The following is a 22606-nucleotide window of genomic DNA, read 5'->3' on the forward strand; positions in this document are numbered from 1 at the left end:
CTTGACGAACAACGTGAAGTCAGGTTATGTTGACTCAAGTATTTTAAAGAAATAATTGGTTTGTTTGAATAATTGATTAAATTGAATACAATTTTTCTTTTTAAAGATATTGTGCAATGGTGAGTTGCAGTATAGTTACTAGGCTACAATAACCAATGCAAACGTAAAATAAAAGGGGCCTCTGCTTGAGCGAGAGGGACTATAGGGGCCCCACGCTCGTTGCATATCTGTGGTTTGCTGTACATGTTGTTAGTCATAACTCAGAAGCATGTGGCGCTGCCATAAGTATCTACAAACCCTTTTTTTAATCCGCCTAATGGTGGAAATCTGCTACGCATGGTCACACTACTATAGATTATACAATGCAAACCACAGGCTAATTTCGTTATCTATGGTTTGTACACGTCAGTCGGACATTTTTTGATGCGTCAAGTTGTGGCAAAATTAGGTTACAAAGTTGTCGGCGATATTTTATTTTAGGAATTACATAAAATGAAGATTTCAATAGCTTTAGGTATTTTAGCGTGCTTTACAATAGCACATGCCGATCAAGAAACTCTAGTGCTAGTTGATAATTTAAACATAAGGGAAACTCATTCTCAATTTTTCAAGTCTCTGCAAGGTAAGGTAATCGATGGCGTGTCCTTTGGATACCGGCATCAAAACTTCTCTAATTTTCGAACTATATGTAACATCCAAGTTGCAGTTGCTGATTTCCGGGCACTGCGAAGAAAAACCAGTGTTTTGGCGCAATCGAGCATTGGATAGTTATATTACAATAGCTCTTATCACTTGTATGATATGGTAACAGGATTTTGACTAATATGTACTGATTATTTCTAGAACGTGGCTACAGTTTAACTTTTAAGCTAGCTGATGACGCTAACCTGGTGCTGTCAAAGTATGGAGAATACTTGTATAAGAATTTGATAGTGTTTTCGCCATCCGTCGTGGAATTCGGCGGTCAACTAGACACGGAGGCTATTACCAAGTTCATTGATGATGGAGGCAATGTTCTGATGGCTGGGAACTCTGCAGCTGGGGATGTGTATAGGGAGATTGCTTCAGAGTGTGGTTTTGAGGTAATTTTGTGTTTTCAATGTTTCAACCTATTTCCCTTGGAGGTGAAATTTCCAACAATCCTTTTTTAGTGAGTGCATACATTATAAAAGAAACCTAGTGTCAAAATGTCAAGTTTCTCACCCCAGCGGTTCTGACTGTGCATTGGTAGATCAGTCAGTCAGGACAGTAAGATTGATTTGCAAGGTGGTAATTTTTTATTTTATTTTACTATAGGCGCACACTTGACCATGATCGCAACTGTTTTTTTTTTTTTTTTTTTTTTTTTTTTTTTTTAATAGATATAGCGAGCAAACGAGCAGGCGGGTCACCTGATGTTAAGTGATTACCGCCGCCCATGAACATTTGCAGCACCAGAGGAGCCGCCGATGCGTTGCCGGCCTTTTAGGAATTTGTTGGTCCGCCCCTTGAATAACCCCATGTTATAATCTAGTGGGAACACCGCCGATGGGAGTTGGTTCCACAGTTTGCACGTGCGTGGAAAGAAGGATCTGGCGCAACGGACGGTCGAAGTGCACCAGACACCCAGATGGTGAGGGTGGAATTCCTTACGGTGGCGCGCGGTGCGGTTGTAGAAAAAAGAGGGTGGAATGAGGTCAAAAAGCTCTTCAGAGCACTCCCCATTATACAGGCGATAGAACACGCATAGAGAGCTAACGTCTCTGCGGTGCTCCAGGCTTTCCAACGAGCCGGTAAGTTTGGGATCGTCCACAAGTCGAACAGCCCGCCTTTGGATCCGATCAAATGGAAGGAGTTGGTACTGGGGTGCTCCAGCCCAAAGGTGGGAGCAGTACTCCATGTGAGGGCGGACTTGCGCCTTATAGAGTAGGAGCCTATGCTCAGGCGCGAAGTACCGCTTTGCTCTGTTGAGCACCCCAAGCTTTTTGGAGGCTAATTTGGCCTTGCTTTCCAAATGATCGCGGAATTGAACCTCGCTCGAAATGTGGACTCCAAGGATCCCAATGCTGTTGGAAGGTGTGAGGGGAGTGCTCTGAAAGAGAAGAGGTAATGTAAAAGGGGACTTTTTGGCGGAAAACGCGCAAACCTGTGTTTTAGATGGGTTAAATTGCACTAGGTTTTGTGCGCCCCATTCTGACACTTTACCTAGGCAGGTTTCTATGTCAGACACAAGTTTGGCTCTACACTCCTCCAGCACTGCGCGAGAAAGCTGTGTATGTCCTTTGTACAGGGCATCACCCGTACTGTCATCCGCATAGCAATGGATGTTGTTGTGATGCAACATGTCATTGATATGCAGGATGAACAGTGTGGGCGATAGCACCGAGCCCTGAGGGACGCCAGCATTGATGGGTTTGAGTTCCGAGCAAAAACCGTCGACAGCGACCTTGATGCTGCGACCGTCAAGGAAACTGGCGACCCAATTACACAGCTTCACTGGTAGTCCGTAAGATGGTAGTTTCGATAGAAGTGCCCCATGCCAAACCCTATCAAAGGCTTTTGCAATATCAAGACTGACCGCCAGGGCCTCTCCCTTGCTGTCAATGGCTTCCGCCCAGCGGTGCGTGAGATAAATAAGAAGATCACCAGCTGATCGGCCGTGGCGAAAACCGTATTGACGATCACTGATCAGCTGGTGCTCCTCAAGATATCCCAGCAGCTGGGCGTTTATGATTTGCTCCATGACTTTGGACAGGAGGGAGGTAATCGCGATAGGTCGATAATTTGAGGGGTCCGAATGATTGCCTTTCTTCGGAACAGGGTGAACTAAGGCAGTCTTCCACGAAGATGGAACTGTACCGGAGGAGTAAGACAGACGGAACAGACGAGTCAGGACCGGTGTCAGCTCAGGAGCACATATTTTGAGCACAACCGCAGGAATACCGTCCGGCCCACTCGCTTTATTGACGTCGAGAGAGAGGAGTGCCTTACGCACAGCTGTGTTGCAAAGTGATGATGTGGTGTGGGGCGTGTTTGCCTAGAAGGTGCCTATTCACTCTTGTTTTAAAGATAGCCAGATTATAATTGGCAGGAAATACTGATCTCGGAAGAGTATTGCAGACTTTAGCCATGTGTATAAGGAAAGATTTTACTTTTTATCGGTTCTTATCTGGTTTGTATAAATAAATCAACTTTTTTACTATCCAGATGGACGAAGAGTCAGCAGCAGTGATAGATCACTTCAACTACGACTCACTCGATGAAGGAGACCACACTAGGATCGTAGTGTCACCTAAGAACCTGATCAATGCTGCAACGATAGTCGGAGGTCAGAACACTCAGCCCCTGCTGTTTGAAGGCACTGGTCTGATTCTGGACAAGGATAACAGCTTGGTCCTGCCCATTTTGACTGCTGACAGCACAGCTTATAGTTATAACCCGAAGAGTCAGGTGTGTGATTAGAATAGAATAGAATGTTTTTTTATTCAAAAATATATTTATATTTTTGAAATCTATGGTATAGCTCAGTTTCATGTACAGGAAACCTGAGGTTGCGCGTTGATAGTTCAGTCAGTCAGGACAAGGCTTTTTATATTATGAATAAACAAGTCTTCTTAGATGTATAGGTCAATTTTATTTCAGGTCAAGGAGTACCCGCATGCCGTCGGTCGCAAAACAGTCTTGATTGCAGCTCTGCAAGCTAGGAACAATGCTCGCATCATCTTCAGTGGCTCGCTGTTCTTCTTCTCTGATGAGGCATTCAACTCTCCAGTAGCCAAAGTGCATGTGAGTATGAAAGTTTACAATCTTATTACAATTTATTTATTTCATGTCGGACAACTAGTGTCTTTTATGTTGTGCCTGTGACTCTACCACTTGTTCAGAATGCAAGAATAAATAAAAGAAGATTTAATAAGCAAAATAACAATTTTTTTAAAGAATATTAGCCATGTTAAACGACTAATATACCCCTTTCCTCTCTAACTAAGCGTCAAGCTTGTGCTAGGAGTAGGTATGACAATAGTCCAACGGGCGGGGTTTGAACCGTCAACCTTTTTCGGTTTTCAGTCCACTCTAGTTGAGCTATTGAGGCTCTCAACTATTAACTTAAATATATTTTGGCCAGCATATACAAGGTGTAACCAGTAGTACGCTAGCAAAAACTATATGTTATTGTTATACTACCTAAACACAATCCCATCTAATAACCATTTGCCTCATTTTGTAGATTTAGTATTTTCCAAACCTGCAATGTATAGTGTGCAAAACTCGGGTCAATGCCCAATGAATGGGTCGGGCATTGACTCCGAGTGACCTACTAACGTAACGTTCGTTGACCTTGTCTTCGTTTTTGCCAGAGTTCTTGTTACACCTGTGTATAATTATTATACTGTCACAGGGATGTCACATCGTTCAGCGATGTGACATCCCTGTGGGACCCCTTCTGGGACAAGGTTGTCACAAAGCTCCAATCTGTTTATTGACCAAGGACTGAAGAAGAGAAAGAGAGAAAAAAACTTAAATATTTCAACACCCATTCTAGGGTGACAAAGTAAAAGCAGCAGTGTCAGGCAACAAGGCCCTAGCGGCACATCTCAGCGAATGGGTGTTTGGCGAGCGCGGCCAGTTGAGAGTGCGCCGCGTCACGCACTACCGGGAAGACGACAAACAGACGACCAGCACCTACACTATCACTGACTCTGTCGTGAGTATACCATACTATAGTGTCAGGCAACAAGGCCCTAACATTTACATACATATTGACGCCGATTTCGTTGTCTTTCTCTAAACTTAATTTGGAGTATTCTGCATTTGGAGTATTCTCTTTTTAATATTACTAAAAAAGGATGGAACATGAATTTTACATTTAAAGACTGAATTTTAGTGCATGCTTCAATTTTAAACAATAGGCTCGCGACTGGCAGCTAAAGTCACGAGGTTTGACAGCTCTAAATTAAATTTAAATGTGTCAAACTGTGTCTGTCCATTTCATATTACATTAGTAAGAAGAGGATGCGAATACTCTTTATAGTGTAGTTACTCTTTAGTTGTGAAATTAGTTGTGCTCAGAATCAGTACCACTGTGTAAATTATATATGTATGTATATTGTATGTATTATATTAAAATTGTGTGAGCAGTCTTACTGACTTAGATACTGGTTCATTGACTCATTCACTGTGACACAACTGAGCAATAATATAAGACATCACTATGACTAAATATGGCATCATTATTTTACAGTTTAACATTAGCTCCAGTCAAAATATTTTCTTTATTAAAAACTAGATGATGCCCGCGACTTCGTTCGCGTGGATTTAAGTTTTTGAAAATCCCATGAAAAGTCTTTGATTTTCCAGAATACAAATTAGCCTATGTTCTTCCCCAGGATGCAAGCAATCTCTGTACCAAATTCCGTCAAAATCGGTTGAACGGTTGGGCCGTGAAAGGCTAGCAGACAGACAGACAGACACACTTTCGCATTAACGGGACTATTAAAATAATTTAAAATTCAACACATTTTCTTTTATAATTACAGGTATACAGAATTGAGATTGAAGAGTTAAAGAATGGCAAATGGCAACCATTCGAAGCCAATGATGTCCAACTAGAGTTTGTTCGCATTGACCCATTCATCCGCACCACACTGAAGCGCAAACCCAACGGCGTATACGAAGCTGTGTTCAGGGTGCCCGATGTATGGGGCGTTTACCAGTTCAAGGTGGACTATGATAGGATTGGATATACGAGGCTGTATCATTCTACACAGGTGAATTATTTTTTAATAGAAAGTGTAGACAGAAGGAGATATATAGATAGAGTTTGGTTTATCTGCACCACAGTAACGGCGATTACGCACTGGCCTTCCTTGCATTAAGTAGCATGTGTATCACGGGCATTATATAATATATGTGATATGTGACCCAAATTGTTTGTTATTTTGCAGGTGTCAGTGCGACCACTTCAACACACCCAGTACGAGAGATTCATTCCAAGCGCCTACCCGTACTATGTCAGCACATTCTCCATGATGATTGGAGTTTTCCTGTTCTCCTTCGTCTTCCTGTATTATAAGGAAGAAACACCCAAGACCAAGAGTGAATAGATTATTCATTTTTATTATATTAAAATTGTAATATCAGTTGTGTACTGTTTGTGCGTAATGTGTTTCATGTATGTATTTTATGATGAATAAATTTGAATTAATAATATGTACCTGTCTTATGTTTTATTTTAACTTTACATAAGCATAGTTACCTTTGAAATTCATAATTTGTCGATTAAAAAAGTATCTGTGCTAATGATATTAATGGTGGTTACTGTGAAGTGCAAAAACTTAAATTCTGTGTAACAAACTGAATAAACTATGATAAAAAAGGCTTAAAATTATTATTATTCAAAGAAAATAAAGAGCTGTGCCTATAGTGCACAATATTATGGGCTTTGATCTGAAAAGGGTGTGGGCAAATCTTTCTTTTTTATCTTTAACAATTTTCAATATTTTATTGATTCTCAAAAAAGAATTGAAATCTTCAATTCAGAATTCAGATTAAGTTTTCCGAAATTATAATTTTGAAAAATGCAAGCACTTATTTATCAGTTTTAAAGTGAACGAAGCCTTTAACTGACATAATGACATTACAGTGTTGAACGCAACGGTTTTGTAAATGGGCAAAAAATGGCATGCATGTCATAGAATGTCTTTTTAATTTTTAACAAAAATAGTTCGAATTTTACAATTTAGAATGTTAAGAACTTGCTATTAAATTGTAATAATCAATCGTGATGCCACAAGACTGGATAAAATTTCGTTAAAAGTGTGTAAATATAGTAGTATTTATGTGATTCGTGTAGGCAGTGAATTGGTGTCCCCGTAATTTTTAAACCAGCTTTTTTCAATGTGTCTGGTTTAGTTCTTATTTGATGCTGATAAAAAGTGATCTTATCTAAGTTCTGGTGAGAAAAAGCACCGCGGTCAGCGTGGAAGTGATGTGTTTACATCTGTAAACTGTCCCCGTAAGTATGATGTCATTGTCGACTGCCATTAAAAATATGTTGGCTTTGTGCCCACCCATTTTCCTGCTAGTATTATAATTCTAATAAAGTTTTGTGAAAACATCACGCGGGAAGCAACAACGAACCCTGGAGGTTATAGCTGGCCTGTTCCAGATAAATATGTAAATGAGATTCTGTGATCAAGGAGGATTAGAAAGCATTTGTATCTTGTGCTCAGTGCATACATTGATAGTGCAGTGAATTTTAAACATATATACAAATCAGTTACTATTAACTCAAACACCTGTATATGTAAAGGCATGGTCAATCTACCAGGAAACTGTAAGTTATTTTGCGTTAAAATTACTTGTTTTCCTATACCACACAATATCCTCAGTACCTATTAATTTAAAACAAATGTGTGATACTTGAATCATGCATGTTTAGTCACAAACTCTCAATATAGAGTATGTTTAAAAAAAGAAGCCATACGAAAGATGTTAACCTTGCATCCATATAAATTGCAGATGGCATTGTATGGTTTGTTTATACTATTTTAAGTCTAATGACATTAGAGAACTAGATTACACTTAAGGACAAACATTTAAAGCTAGATGTGAGTAAAATTTACTAAAATAATAGCAGTCAATAATCCATACTTCTATACTAATATTATAAATGCGAAAGTGTGCCTGTCTGTGTGTCTGTCTGCTAGGCCCAACAGTTTAACTGATTTTGATTAAATTTGGTACAGAGTTAGCTTACATCCCGGGGAAGGACATAGGCTACTTTTTATCCCGGAAAATTAAAGAGTTCCCACTGGATTTTTAAAAACCTAAATCTATGTGGATGAATTTGCGGGTATCATCTAGTGATTAATATTGTAATATATTTTGGGTACCAAATAAATGAAATTCTTGCAACTACAAGCACAATCAGACCCATATAAAGAGTTCCAATGGACTTTTGAAAAATGGACCTAAATCCACACGGACAACATGGGGGGCATCATCTAGTCTAGTATAAATAAAGGTAGATATATACATATAATACTAGTGGGCCATAAGTAAAGCATACAAAAGTCTACTTTGTAGCCAGCCCCAGTCACTCTTCTTGTATAAGTAAACAATATGCACATGACTCTCATTCCCATCCCACTAATCATGTTTGGATTTTATTTCATAGCATACATCACATATTATCATTTGGCAATGTAGTAAAATAAAAACTATAAACATGTGTGTGTGCACCGCTGCTGCGTTTGGATCTTTTTTTTCCACTTGTTTTGTGAGCATATTTACTAAACCCACTTAAATTCGTCCACGTAAATGTAGGTTTTTAAAAATCCTGTGGGAACTCTGGGAATTTTCTGGGATAAGAATTAACCTATGTCCGTCCCTGGGATGTAAGCTATCTTTGTACCAAATTTAATCAAAATCGGTTGAATGGATGGCCCATGAAAAGGTAGCAGACAGACAGACAGACACACATTTGCATTTATAATATTAGTGTGGATTGATAGCAGCATCATATTACATTTTGTACTTCATTGGTATTCATTGAGTTTTAAAATAGTTATGTAAATTAAATTGCCTACTTATGTGGCACTAAAGGCCTCTTTTTTCATAGAATATGTTTTTGTAAACAGCTGTACTCAGAGTCGCTTAATCCTTACTTAAGTTTAGTTAAAACGAGACAGAGCTGTATCTCTCACATAAATCTGTCTCGTTTTAACTCTTAATCTTAAGTAACGATTAGCGTCTCTGAGTATGGCGGTCAGTGTTATAATTTGATCATATTGGTACTCAGTTCTAGTGACAGAAAGGCTGGGTTATTTTTTGCACAAAGAATCAGCCTGGCTGTGGAAATGCAGCCAGTATTCTTGCCACGATTCCACAGAGCATGATTGGTTTTGATTAGGTTAGCTTTAGGTTTCAAACATTTGATTGGATGATTTTCAATTTTCTTTATGACTAATGTGCTAATTGAACCACACTGCTGCGTGGTGGTGGTGGTGCATATTGCTTGCCAGGTGGCTGCTTTTCCCTACATGTTTAGCAGTGGGAGCGCGAGCGGCGGCATATTCATGAGCGCATGCGACATGCATGCGGCGGCATGCATGTCGCATGCTGCAAGTTGCACCATGCGATTCGACCTGTTTCAGTAGATTATAGCAAATTAAGCTTTTGGTTCATTGTATAAGCAGCTATTTCATCCCAATATATTGTTGGCAGTGAGTGAAGTGGCAGTGAAGATGGATCCGTCGCGGCGACAGCGCACACAGACCAAGGCCACGGCGGAGGAGCAGGCACTTGACCAAATCGCTAGAGAGGTAAGCTATCCAACTAGTTCTATTAGTATACTAGATGATGCTAGCGACTTTATATATTGTGTGGATTTATGATCTTAAAAAGGCCATGCTATCTTTTGGATTTTCTGAGATAAAAGTTGCCTCTCTTCAGGTTTTTATGAATTATGATTTATTTATTCATTTGCTTTCATGGTTAGATGAAGCCCCGTTAGGGCATTGCAAAGTTAGGTACATTAGCAATACATACATGCTAAATATATAATTATTATACAATTACATGCAAACTACGTGTTACATTATTTTATAATAGATTTTATCATGTAATTATATAGGGCATTCATTTTGAATCGAAATTATTTTTATTTATTGATCGCACTAATTAATTAAGTTTGTTATAATGTCAATTAGTTTCTTCTTTGTTAATAATTTAGTAATATTAAGTAGGTACAAGTATGTTAATATAAAATAGTTTCGATTATCAGTAAGAATGTCATATTAAACTTAAATTAACAGGTTATGGTAAGTACAACATAAGTTTTATCTATATCCATGCAAAAATCACATCAACCAATAATAGCGATTTTTAATTACAGTGAAGTTTATACTCTAATTATTACTATGCATGATTGTTAAATGTGATTACCTTACAATTTATTTGTTAATAAACAATCCAACCATTTCTGCAAGGCTGTTTGGTCAAATGGTACTCTGATTGATTTCCTTTACAAATACCTAAGTAAATTGAATTTTACATACATTACCCAACTGTATTTTACCCGATATTTGGTATTCTTTAATTAATTTCTTTAATAATATGTGTGTCAGTTTTGATAAATATTCTGTCCCACAGCTCTTTATCATTGTAATACTTACTTATATTTTACAGTTTTGTAAAAAATGTTTTCATGCCGAATTTAACCATTATTATATAAATAAAAACCCAACCTGATACTAAAACACGAAATGGCACAATAATTAGTTATTCTTTTATAAGATGATAATGAAATGCTTCACAAAACACATTGCAATAAACTATTCACTGTGACTGATCCAATTTTCTGGTACATGATTACTGGTGCAACACTTATTTATAGCGAGATAAGATTACAAATTGATAAATGAGCAATAGTCTCAGACAGATGTTTTACTTGTATATAGTGTTTCATTTATATGTAGCGTTCCGTACGTCAAAAGGAAAAAGGAACCCTTATAGGATCACTTTGTTGTCGTCTGTCTGCCTGTCCGACAAGAAACCTCTACTTCCCGTTCCCGTTGACCTAGAATCATGAAATTTGGCATGAAGGTAGATCTTATAGTACACATGAGGGGAAAAATCTGAAAACCGTGAATTTGTGGTTACATCACAAAAAAAAAATTGTGGTCATGAACAAAAAATTAGTATTTTCAATTTTCAAAGTAAGATAACTAGGTATATCAAGTGGGGTATCATATATAAGGGCTTAACTTGTGCATTCTAAAACAGATTTTTATTTATTTTTATGTCGAAAAAATGTCGAAAAATACGACTGTAGTACGAAACCCTCGTTGCGCGAGCCTGGCTCCCTCTTGGCCGGTTTTTATCATGATAGTATAGATAAGTCCTATTATTTACGGCAGTTATAATATTAGTAGGGAAGGGATAAAGTGAATATTCATAGTGAAACACCAATAGCCAAGATTGTCAGCTCACCTGCATTGTGTCTGTCGGTCCACTTTGTAATGGACTCATAAAACCGCGTCATAGGTACTCGCTGCAACGCACACTGGGCCCCAAAAGTTAGAGCTGTGGCGGCTTTGTGTGAATTGTTTTCGAGAATTATTTTGAACTAGATGATACTCGCGACTTCGTTCGCGTGGATTGAGGTTTTTAAACATCCTGTAGAAACTCTTTGATTTACCGGGATGTAAGTTGATTCTGTACCTTTCATCAAAATCGGTTAAACTGTTGGGCCGTGAAAAGCTAGCATACAGATAGACAGACACACTTTCGCATTTATAATATTAAGTATGGATTAGATGATGCCTGCGACTTCGTCCGCTTGGATTGAGGTTTTTTAAAAATTTATTTGGAACTCTTTAATTATTCGGGATAAAAAGTACAAATTTCGTCAAAATAGGTTTAACGGATGGACCCTGAAAAGGTAGCAGAAAGACAGACAAACACTTTCGCATTTGTAATATTACAGTTTGGATTTAATTTTAATTTACTTGTTCCACTGTCTACACGCGACCACACTGTGTAAATGCACCTATGAGACGGTGAAGTATTGTAGACAAAAATAAATATCCGCGTTCTAACACCTTTGACGTCCTACTTTATGTATCGTCAGGAACCTAAACAGTTTCATCATCATCAACTTATCGCCGGCTCACTACTGAGCACGAGTCTTCTCTCAGAATGAGAAGGGTTTGGCCATAGTTCACCACGCTGCTCAAGTGCGAATTGGCAAACTTCACACACCTTTGAGAACATTATGCAAAACTCTCAGACATGCAGGTTTCCTCACGATGTTTACCTAAAGCACTTCGAAAATTTGGAGTTGTTTGCCCTTTATCGAACCCGGGATCCTCCAACTAGGAAGCTGAAGTCTTAACCACGAGTCTATTACCGCTTTTTTATTGCTATAATATTTATTGAGGATTAATTGTCCAGAGCAGTCAAAGCACGGGCAGTTCGAAGCAGTCATGAGTCAAGGCTGACCACTTCAAGCTGCGACTGCACAGAGAACTGCAGTCGCGACCGCTCTGAGCAGTCATGAGGCTGTCAACTGCTAGCTAACGATTTCAAAGCAGTTTGTTTTAAAATCGTGAGCTAGCAGTTGAAAACCTGCAGTAAAGCTCTAGCTTAAGAGTTGCCAACCCTATCTCTTTCTATTTATATGCACATGCATATTTCTCGGCGACCCGCTCTAAAACAACACGATAGAAAGCCAAAATAGCTGTCCCGGGTACTCAGCTCTACCGGGTAGAGCTCAGTCTTAGACTGACTGCTTGAAGCTGCGACTGCACAGATAACACAGTCGCGACCGCTCCGAGCAGTCATGAGACTGTCAACTGCTAGCTGACGATTTCAAAGCAGTTTGTTTCACGAATCCACCTGCAGTAAAGCTCTAGCTTAAGAGTTGCCAACCCTATCTCTTGTTCTATTTATATGCACATGCATATTTCTCGGCGACCCGCTCTAAAACAAGACGATAGAAAGCCGAAATAGCTGTCCCGGGTACTTAGTGATTTATGATAAGGATCACCACAGACTACATACTTGCTCGTCCCATAAAATCGTGTCTTAAGTCTGAGCAAACTCAAAGTTCGCTCTATAGAGCTCAGTCTAAGACTGACTGCTTGAAGCTGCGACTACATAGCGAACTGCAATCGCGACCGCTCCGAGCAGTCATGAGGCTGTCAGCTGCTAGCTGACGATTTCAAAGAAGATTTCACGAATCCACCTGCAGTATAGCTCTAGCTTAAGAATTGCCAACCCTATCTCTTGTTCTTTACGAGAGTTGAGTCTATAGTCTATGGGAAGCCTATCACCTTTCCCAGCTACTATATTGCTGTTTGTGCATTATTGTTCATGATGACATTCCTTAGATTCATCACGGTGCCCTTTAAACGAATGGCTTGTTTAGATTCTATAAGTTTTCTCTTCCATGATTATCTGAATTAATGCTGAGTTTTATTGTTGTTTTGGGCGTTAGTGTCTACTGATTGACTTCTGTAAGTTATTGCTATGTCGAGGATTTGATCTATCCATTTTGGATTTTCTGTGCTTTTGAAAAGATACAGTTAAAGATATTGATCTATCTCTTTGGAATTTTCTTTGCTTTTGAAAAGATAAGAGATACAGTTAAAGATAAGACGTAACCCTAGTGAGCCGTAATAGCCTAGTGGTTAAGACGTCCGCCTCATATTCCGTAGGTCGCGGGTTCGATTCGATTCCGAGCACGCCTCTAATTTTTCGTTAGTTATGTGCGTTTTGGGCAATTAAATATCACTTGCTTTAACGGTGAAGGAAAACATCGTGAGGAAACCTGCACGCCTGAGAGTTCTCCATAATGTTCTCAAAGGTGTGCGAAGTCTGCCAATCCACACTTGACTACTACGACGGCTTAACCTACTTGACTATGACCAAACTGAAGACTATGGCCAAAACCCTTCTCATTCTGAGAGGAGACCCGTGTCGTGTTCTGTAGTCAGCCGGCGATGGGTTGATCATGATAATGATTAATCCATACTATAATATTATAAATGCGAAAGTGTGTCTGTCTGTCTGCTAGCCGTTCACGGCCCATCCGTACAACCAATTTTGAGGAAATTTGGTATAGAGATAGCTTGTATCCCGGGGAAGGACATAGGCTACTTTTTATCCCGGAAAACCAAAGAGTTCCCATGGTATTTTTAAAAACCTAAATCCACGCGGCACCATTTAGTATTGTAATAATTATGTTTTGGGTACCAAATAAATAAAATTCTTGCAACTACGATCACAATCAGACAGACCACAGCGCCAAACTAAAAAAGTCATTTCGAAAAATCGATTTGTTTTTGCGACACGTTTTAAATGCAGTCGCGAAACGATATTCTCGGAATCAAGTGACCTATACATACTATAAGTAGCCACAAAAACCACTTCCTTCTTCGTGATAACAGACGTGCACAAATACACGAAATATTTACTAATGATTTTAAGCTTATTTCATCGTTTAACGACATATTTTAATGTATAAAACGGGTAGGTACATACCACGATTAATTGCATTTGATATTGATTTGGTATTGATACCGTGCAATTGGGTTGAAATATCGACAAATAAAAACAAAAATTAATCGTGGTATGTACCCGTTTTAGATACATTAAAATACACGAAATATTTATTTTCGTCGCTCATAAGCGAATAGATATAGTTCGCGACAGGTCGAGATGGCAATCGGTGAAGGCACGCCCCGTACACCCGCACAGCCCCTACGCTAGTCCTGTGCGGATGAACGCGGGTGACGTGCGGGTGTGCGGGGCGTCCCCCCGCCGCATACCCCGATTGCGATTTCAATCTGTCCCGTACTATTGCGTTGCGGTTTTGCTTCGTTTGCTGCTGACGTTTTGTCGGTCCCAACGACAGGGACAATGCTCTACAAATCTGCCATTCTCCTTCTAAAGGTCAATGTACATTATGTTCGGCCGCGTACTGTAAGAGTTAGGTAGGTACTAGATATATCTCGGTGTCTAGGCTGGCGCGCTGACGTCTGTAGTATCGATCTGTCTGCAAGCTTCTGCCCTCTACCCTCAGCCCGGCCGGGTTTGGCTGATGCAATCCCGAATTTTCTACTGAAACAAACATGCAATAAGTTAAATGTACATAAAAACTTTTTAAATTCATAGCCGTTTAACGTGCCTATACTAATCAGAATCACCAAGTAGGTAGGTACCTATAAAAATAAACAACTCATTAACATAGGTTAAGAAGATGGTTACTTACATAATATTGTGGGCCTTTGATGTCTGATGAAATATTTTATTTATTTTTTTTATTTATTTATTAAACTAAAACATATAGGTAAGTCCAAACTCGATTTTCCTGCCATATAATCTGGCATAATAATATCTTTTTAGAGTTCCGTACCTACCTCACAAGAAAAAAAGGAACCCTTATAGGCATTATGTAGAACTCTCTGGCATGCATGTTTCCTCACGGAATTTGCCAAAGCAAGTTATATTAATTTAATTCCTGTAAAACGCTTTTTTCATACTTTACCTAGGTACTATAATTTGAATAAAAACTCAAGGATTATTCAAAAACAGCAAAAACAATCTACATAAATGTACAAAATATTCTACTAATCAGTTAGGCATTGAACGTGAACATGACTGAATCATCTAGCCATTCTAAACTCTCTTAAGTCTCACCTTACAAGCACTATATTTGCCTGCCTCGTTCTGTTACAACTTCACCTCGGCCTCGGTAGTAGTAGAGTACGGTTTGCAACTACCACCACCCCCACCCCCTTTTTCAGTGCAACTGCGTTTTATTTTCCGACTAAATTATGCATATTTCTACGAGCAGAGCTCAGGCCAGAGTGCCAAATTATCTAATTGGATTTTTTCAGGCATGAGAATAAATTATTTAAGATCCGAGATTTTGAAAAAAAAAAAATTGTAACTACCAAAAATTAATCTAAATATATAAAAGGCAAAGGTGACTGACTGACTGATCTATCAACGCACAGCTCAAACTACTGGACGGATTGGGCTGAAATTTGGCATGCAGATAGCTATTATGACGTAGGCATCCGCTAAGAAAGGATTTTTGAAAATTCAACCCCTAAGGGGGTGAAATAGGGGTTTGAAGTTTGTGTAGTCCACGCGGACGAAGTCGCGAGCATAAGCTAGTAATAATAAAAATCAAAATAAAATAAATGGATAGGAAAGCACTTATCTCTGTGAGAGATCTCTACAGAGGAGAGAGAGAGAGAGAGAGAGTAAAGGAAGAAGAATAAGTAGACGTACCGCAAAGTTTTTAATTTTTTTATGGGATTTTTTTATGACGTACTAGGGTTCATGATTTCTCGAGCTTATCAATTTCTCGGGTCTCGAGAATTCTCGAGGCTAATTTCTCGGGTCTTCTCGGGTTGTCGAGAAATTTACATTTACGTACGGATTTGCATATTCTTCAGTTCCAATAATGCGATTAATCAACAAATTCAGTGGTTTCCTCTCAAATAAAAGTACCAAAATAATTATAAGACTTTTATTGACAGTCTTCAACATAATTAGCTTCTTTTTCTTAAAGAAAACTAAAAAAATAAGCTATTCTGACATTTGTGACTTATACATATATACAATTACAGCACAAGCACAGCATTAAAAAGATAAAAAATCAACTTAAAACTTCTAGCTTCTTTCTTTTAAACAAAACAAACAATAAACAAAAATTTCAACATGAAAACGTTAACCTTATCCTAACTTATAATTAAATTACAATCACAGCACCATTTTTGGCATGTTAATTAGAAAAAAAAATCAAATGAAATTTTTGCATTTAAAACAAACGGCAAACGCAAATCGTTTTATTTTTTAATTTCATAGACTCAAATATGATTTCTCGAGTTCTCGAGTTTTCTCGAGCTTGATTTCCCGGGAACAAAGCCCAACGATTTCCCGGGAATTCTCGGCTCGAGAATTCCCGGGAATGAACCCTATGACGTACCCATACGTCATCGTAGGGAAACAAAGTTTGGCGGTCAGTACTTATGCTAAATTACAACTTTCACAATATAAATAATGTTATCATCAACCCCTATTAAAAACCCTTCTCCTTCTGAGAGGAGATCCGTGCTCAGTAGTGAGCCGGCAATGAGATGACGATGATGACGATAATATAAGTGAACTCTTTTTGAATTTATTGTAAGAATTATAGAAACGTAAGAAAATAGTGTATTAAGATAAGATAGAAAGATATTGTGGCCAATTCCTTTGTACACAATCTCTAAACTAAACTAAAATATCACGTCTAAATCTATTGCTATCCCTTTCATAGTGTTGCTTGCGGAAAAGGAAAGCAATAGATTTAGACCTGTTAATTTAGTTTAGTTTAGAGATTGTGTACTAGAGAATCGGCCCCATTATGGATCTGACATAGTCATGAATGATTAAAAGATCCCAAAAAAAAATCAGAATAAAAAAAAAGACCTGACTTCTCAATGACTGATTCATCAAAGGCAGTTTGCGCAGAGGTTCCCTTTATAATGTAGTCAAGGAATAAGGCCGGATTTCTCGAAATTCCCACGGGATAGTGAAGTTCAAGATGATCAGCTTCCTGGCGCACCTTTAGAAAAGCTCTTAATAGCTATAAATTGAATTAACTCTATTTTTGTTATATATCTGTGTAGTGTGTACGAACTAAAATGTTATTTGTTATCTGTGGTTGTAAATTCTGTCTATAAAATTTTTGTCTGTCACATAGAAAATAAATTTTGTAACGTTTTCACATTTTTGGCCATATTTTAAGTATAGTATAATAAAGAAATAAAGTTAAAGGAATATTTATAAGTGGTGTGGTTTAATTTATAACAATTTTGTACGATACTAGCTGATGCCCGTGACTACGTCCGCGTGGAATTAGGGGTTTTAAAAATCTCGTCATAACTCTTTGATTTACCGGGATCTTTCTCTATACCCATGCAAAAAATCACGTCAACCCGTTACACCAACAAACCAACAAACAAACACATTTATAATAAGGGTACTTACTGATTGTATCAAAAATTAAGGATCGAACACCCAAATAAGTGGAGATATAAAGTTCCAAATTGCACGGTGAAACTTGATCAACCGGTCCGTGTCATACAAGTTTACAAATCGAAATTTCTCTTTATACGAGGGAGTTTTTGAGTCAATGGCAATGAATTTATTCAGGAGTACGGAGTTTTTGAGAGAGTCAGCATCAAGTACCCTTATTATAAATGCGAAAGTGTGTTTGTTTGTTGGTTTATTGGTTTGTCCTTTACTCACGTCGCAACGGAGCAACGGATTGACGTGATTTTTTGCATGGGTATAGTCCAAAATCTGGAGAGTGACAATATGCTACTTTTTATTCCGGAAAATTGAAGAGTTTATAGAGGATTTTTAAAAACCTAAATCCACGCGGACGAAGTCGCGGGCATCATCTAGTTCAGAATAAAAGCTACATGAAGACGGGTACTTAGGGTACTTTTAATAATTTTGAACTACATTTTAGAAATGGTGACGCATGCTTTCTAAAAAGATCAATTTGAACTTTTATTTATTTATTCAGATACAAGTTAGCTCTCGACTGCAATCTCACCTGGTGGTAAGAAAGATGCAGTCTAAGATGGAAGCGGGCTAACCTGGAAGGGATATGGCAGTTTTTATTAAACCCACACCCCTTTTAGATAGACTGCCTCCTGTGGGGATGTGGGCGGTCTAGGGGTCGCGGGCACGCAACTCTAACTTTTTGGAGTTATGTGCGTTTTAAACAATTAATTATCTTTAGCATGAACGGTGAAGAAGAACTTTGTGAGGAACTCTGCATGTCTGAGAGTTCTCCAATAATGTTCTCAAATAGGTGTGTGATGTCTCCGCATGAATCCGCACTTCTCCAGTGTGGTAGATTATGGCCTAAACCCGTCTCATTATGAGAAGAGAAACGTTTTCAGTAGTGGGCCAGTGATGGGTTGATTATGATGATGATGATGATTTAAATATATAAAAAGAGAAGGTGACTGTCTGACTGATCTATCAGCGCACAGCTAAAACTACTGGACGGATCGGGCTGAAATTTGGCATGCAGATAGCTATTATGACGTAAACATCCGCTAACAAAGGATTTTTGAAAATTTAACCCCTAAATGGGTGAAATAGGGGTTTGAAGTTTGTATAGTCCACGCGGACGAAGTCGCGAGCATAAGCTAGTGATGTATAAAAAGTTGAACAGTTTGTTTACATGAGCAACTGTTCCAATGAAGCATGACCCAGATTACGACACGAGAGATCGCATTGTCGATAATGCAACGAAAATAGGTTTCGCGACTAATCTGAATACACTACAATTGTCCGGCCAAAGTAAGTTTCTCAAACTCAAACTCAAATTATTTATTCAGAATAGGGTCAAAATTTTAATTTGTTAGATGATGTAGTGGTGATAATTAATACCTACGTACTTAAAACTAAAGCTACGAGGGTTCCAAACGCGCCCAAATCTCTTCGGATAAACTTGGAATTATTTGGCAATGGGGATGATGCTTATGTCAAAAATAAATTCTTTCTTACTAATGATTAAATAGAGGGTCTTCCAAAATTCGTAAAATCCACATTCGGTGCTTGTTTTAAGTTTTCTAACCATTTAAAATTATCGGTTTAGCTATAAAAGTACGTTAAATTATGTCAAATGGGTAAGAACTAAGACGACGTCACATCTGTGTACTTCATACAAGCTCCATTACTAAGCATAAGCAAGCATTTTGACGTTTGATAAAAAGACGCCCATTTGATTAGTAATCATCCCTATTGGAACTTAATCGCACCCTTCCATTGCACTGCGGCTGAGTTGACATTGCACTGCGGCTGAGTTGACCTCTGTGGTTGTCCGTAGGTAATGTGGATAACTCAAACGAGTAATTATTGGAATCAGGGATTGCCTTGCGTGCGCGCCGTCCACCCAGCTAAAAAATATAAGTATATCTAATTCTAAGAGAAATTGAAAATTGCTACATGATAAGAATATATAATATATCTTCATGCACGATCTGTGCATGAAGAAACATAATTATACCAAATTAGCTTATACTCGCGACTTCGTCCGCGTGGACTACACAGATTTCAACCCCCTATTTTAACCCCTTAGGAGTTAAATTTTCAATAATCCAAATTGCATGCCAAATTGGTTTTCAAAAGGAACCCTGTGTATTTAGGTGTGTAGACGCTCAAAACTCCGTATGCAGTTTGTAGCTTACTATATACCTACTGGTATGTCCAGTGGATCTCTTTCAGCGGGCGGTCATATCGCAATGGAATAAAGGGGGATGGTTTCATGGGCGGGCGGCTGGAGGGGCCTTGTATGGGAGGGGGTACCAGCGTCAACGACCGCCACTCGGCAGTCTGCGAGCGCGAGAGGAAACCGTACTGCACCCGCTCTCGACTAAAAATCACTTTATTCGGTGTCTTTGCCATAAACAGTCCCAATTCTCGTCTTTACTCTGCCCTGAATGGACGCCTCTTTACGTTCGTTTAGTACGTGACGTTACGTGATAGATTGCCCCCCCACGTGCTCGTGAGTTGTGGTGCCGGTACGTTGGCGGATCGTGTGGCTTCAGTGACACGACGGTTGCATTGCATCGATCCAAAATAGCTGCGTTTCTTTTTTTTTTACTTACGAACGATGTGTCGACTTGTGCTCCCGTTTGACTGTGAATCATAAAGTTATGCTATAATGAATTATTGTTTTGAACTGTTTACGATAGGAACTGTTTAATCGGATCCATGTAGTTGGAAGATTCGGTGTCATCGCGTGACTGTATTGCATCGATCGAAAACAAACTGCGTTTCTTTTTTTAAAAACGAATGCATCAACAGCAATTATGTTCTTGTTAGTAAATGTTAAATGATTAGATGTACTGAACTGTTTCATGCATTGCCTCTACCTAAATTAGTTGCGCTTTGTTATTTTTTCGAGCAATGCGTTCCGTTGCCGTGCTAATGTGATTTGTCGTTTTGTTAACGGACAGTGAATGAATAATTACTACTAGAATGTTTTGAACTTTCCTTCTGACTATTGTTGTACTATGATTTGATATATTTCGTGGTTATGATGGTACGTCTCGGATTAGCAATGGTGGTAGGAGTGGCGCCGGCGCTAGTGTCGTGGTGGCGCGGACAAGGCCCGTGGCTGCCTCCGCCGTTCGCGTTGGCGCAAAGCCCCTGCTCGGAAAAATCCCTCAAGTGGCCACGACGGTCACCGTCTCTATCGGATTGCCTGGAGAGCTCCAGCGATGAAGATTCCGCCAGATCCATTGTCTGCCACGTGAGACCTAAAGTTGTGAGTACATTACAATCAGCCTCATACATTTTATCGTCAATCGAAGAGAGCTTATGCTCTAGTAACAACAGATAAGCTGTACACGAAATTGTTAACGGTAAAATGTTCTCTATATTTTGTTGGCTGTTTTTTTTTTAGTCGACCTTAATTAAATCTTCCAATGCTTGAACGTTAACGAGTTATGCCTAATGAGTTTTGTCTTATACATTTTGATGCTTTGAATTTTTGGTTTAAATTCAATCAAGATTTTGAATTGAAGAATCTACTCAATAAAATTAACACTGATACTGACTGACTACGCACAGGTAAGATGAATTTTTGCACCGGGGTTCCTTACATAAAACTCATCCCCTAAGATAATAACATCAGAAAATTCTCATCTGCGTGGACTACACAAATTTCAAACTCCTATTTCACCCTCTTCGGTTCCCTATGTCATAATAGCTATCCGTAAGCAAAGTTTCAGCCCGATCCAAGCTGTGCGTTGACAGATCAGTCAGTCAGTCAGCTTTTTCTTTTATATTTATATAGATTCGTGGGTATCTATATAGCAGTCTGTAACTTCAGTTTTTAAATAAGAAGCTTGTTTTGGAAATACATCCTCTCATTTGAAAGAAGTTCGGAAGGTTTCTGAATTCAGGTGTGTCGCCGGCGGGAAATCTCATCGGATAGATAGGTACACAGTTAGTAGCTAAGTATCAAATCCTACGATTAAGAAAAGGAAACAGTAATTAAGATTCTAACTTGCCGTTTGTACTTTTTGTAAAGTGGCTCAATAAAGTTTAGTCGTTTCGTCAGTGTCTGACGCAATCTTTTCATAATAAAGGATACCTACTTACGATTTTAATCTTTAGTGCGAATTAAACTTTTAATCATAAATTACTGAATTGCGAAAGTTTGTAATATACCTCGCAGAATCAAGTCTAAACGATCAAGTTTACCCTCAAGTTTGCCACGGACTTGAAGTGGCGTCCAATAAACTTGACGGTGCATGACATCATGCACAGGCATGCACATCAATTGCGGTAGAATGACAGCTACAATGTCACGATTGGAATCACCTCTGATTGGTTGACGCTCGCTCACTATTGGCTACAATGCATTGTTGCAACGAGAATTGTAATAATGATTGATGCCGGTTTTCCGAAATCGACCTTATTGATAGCCATATACACCGTTAAGTTTACTTGATGCTGCATGACACCATGCACACTTAGCCATACACCTTCAAGTCCGCTGCAAACTTGACGGTAAAGGTACGAATACCCGATCGTGTGGCCAGCGTTAGTGGAAATTAACATTTCAATCAGAGATTATATAAAATGACCGAATTAAGAAAGTATGGTATCTCGCAGATTATTATTTAGCTGATACCCGCGACTTCGTTCGCGTGGATTTACGTTTTTCCAAATCCCGCGGGAACTCTTTGATTTTCCGGGATAAAAAGTTGCCTATGTGTTAATCCAGGGTATAATCTATCTCCATTCCAAATTGCAGCCAAATCCGTCTAGTAGCTTTTGCGTGATTGTGTAACAAACATCCAAACATCCACACTTTCACATTTATAATATTATTAGGATTAGGATTATTCAGTTTTGCATAAGGAACTTGATCAACTCGATAGGATTATAGTATTCGGTCGCGTTGATGTGTCTGTCATCTAAAATGAAAGTTGATTTACATAATAAAGCTCGCATCTTGCAACATCACGGCGTCATTGTGACGGTGAAGATCGGAACTGCAGTGGGCTGTCATGTAATAGGTGTTGTTATA

The 22606-nt window shown here is 38.7% G+C and overlaps 1 protein-coding gene across 1 annotated transcript in view; it reads left to right on the forward strand.

Moving 5' to 3' along the window:
• Window positions 1-415: 415 nt before the first annotated feature.
• The window catches only part of Ost48 (dolichyl-diphosphooligosaccharide--protein glycosyltransferase non-catalytic subunit Ost48), a 52607-nt gene continuing 30416 nt past the window's right edge, over window positions 416-22606 (forward strand). Inside the window, exons 1-8 of the mRNA XM_034984098.2 lie at window positions 416-622; window positions 844-1082; window positions 3187-3429; window positions 3622-3765; window positions 4523-4684; window positions 5517-5747; window positions 5925-6075; window positions 9208-9305. Coding sequence (XP_034839989.2) covers window positions 493-622; window positions 844-1082; window positions 3187-3429; window positions 3622-3765; window positions 4523-4684; window positions 5517-5747; window positions 5925-6075; window positions 9208-9305 — 1398 coding nt within the window. The 5' untranslated portion in view covers window positions 416-492. The remainder of the gene's footprint in view (window positions 623-843; window positions 1083-3186; window positions 3430-3621; window positions 3766-4522; window positions 4685-5516; window positions 5748-5924; window positions 6076-9207; window positions 9306-22606) is intronic.

The sequence above is a fragment of the Maniola hyperantus genome, chromosome 3 (assembly GCF_902806685.2).
Source record: "Maniola hyperantus chromosome 3, iAphHyp1.2, whole genome shotgun sequence".
Lineage (NCBI taxonomy): Eukaryota > Metazoa > Arthropoda > Insecta > Lepidoptera > Nymphalidae > Maniola > Maniola hyperantus.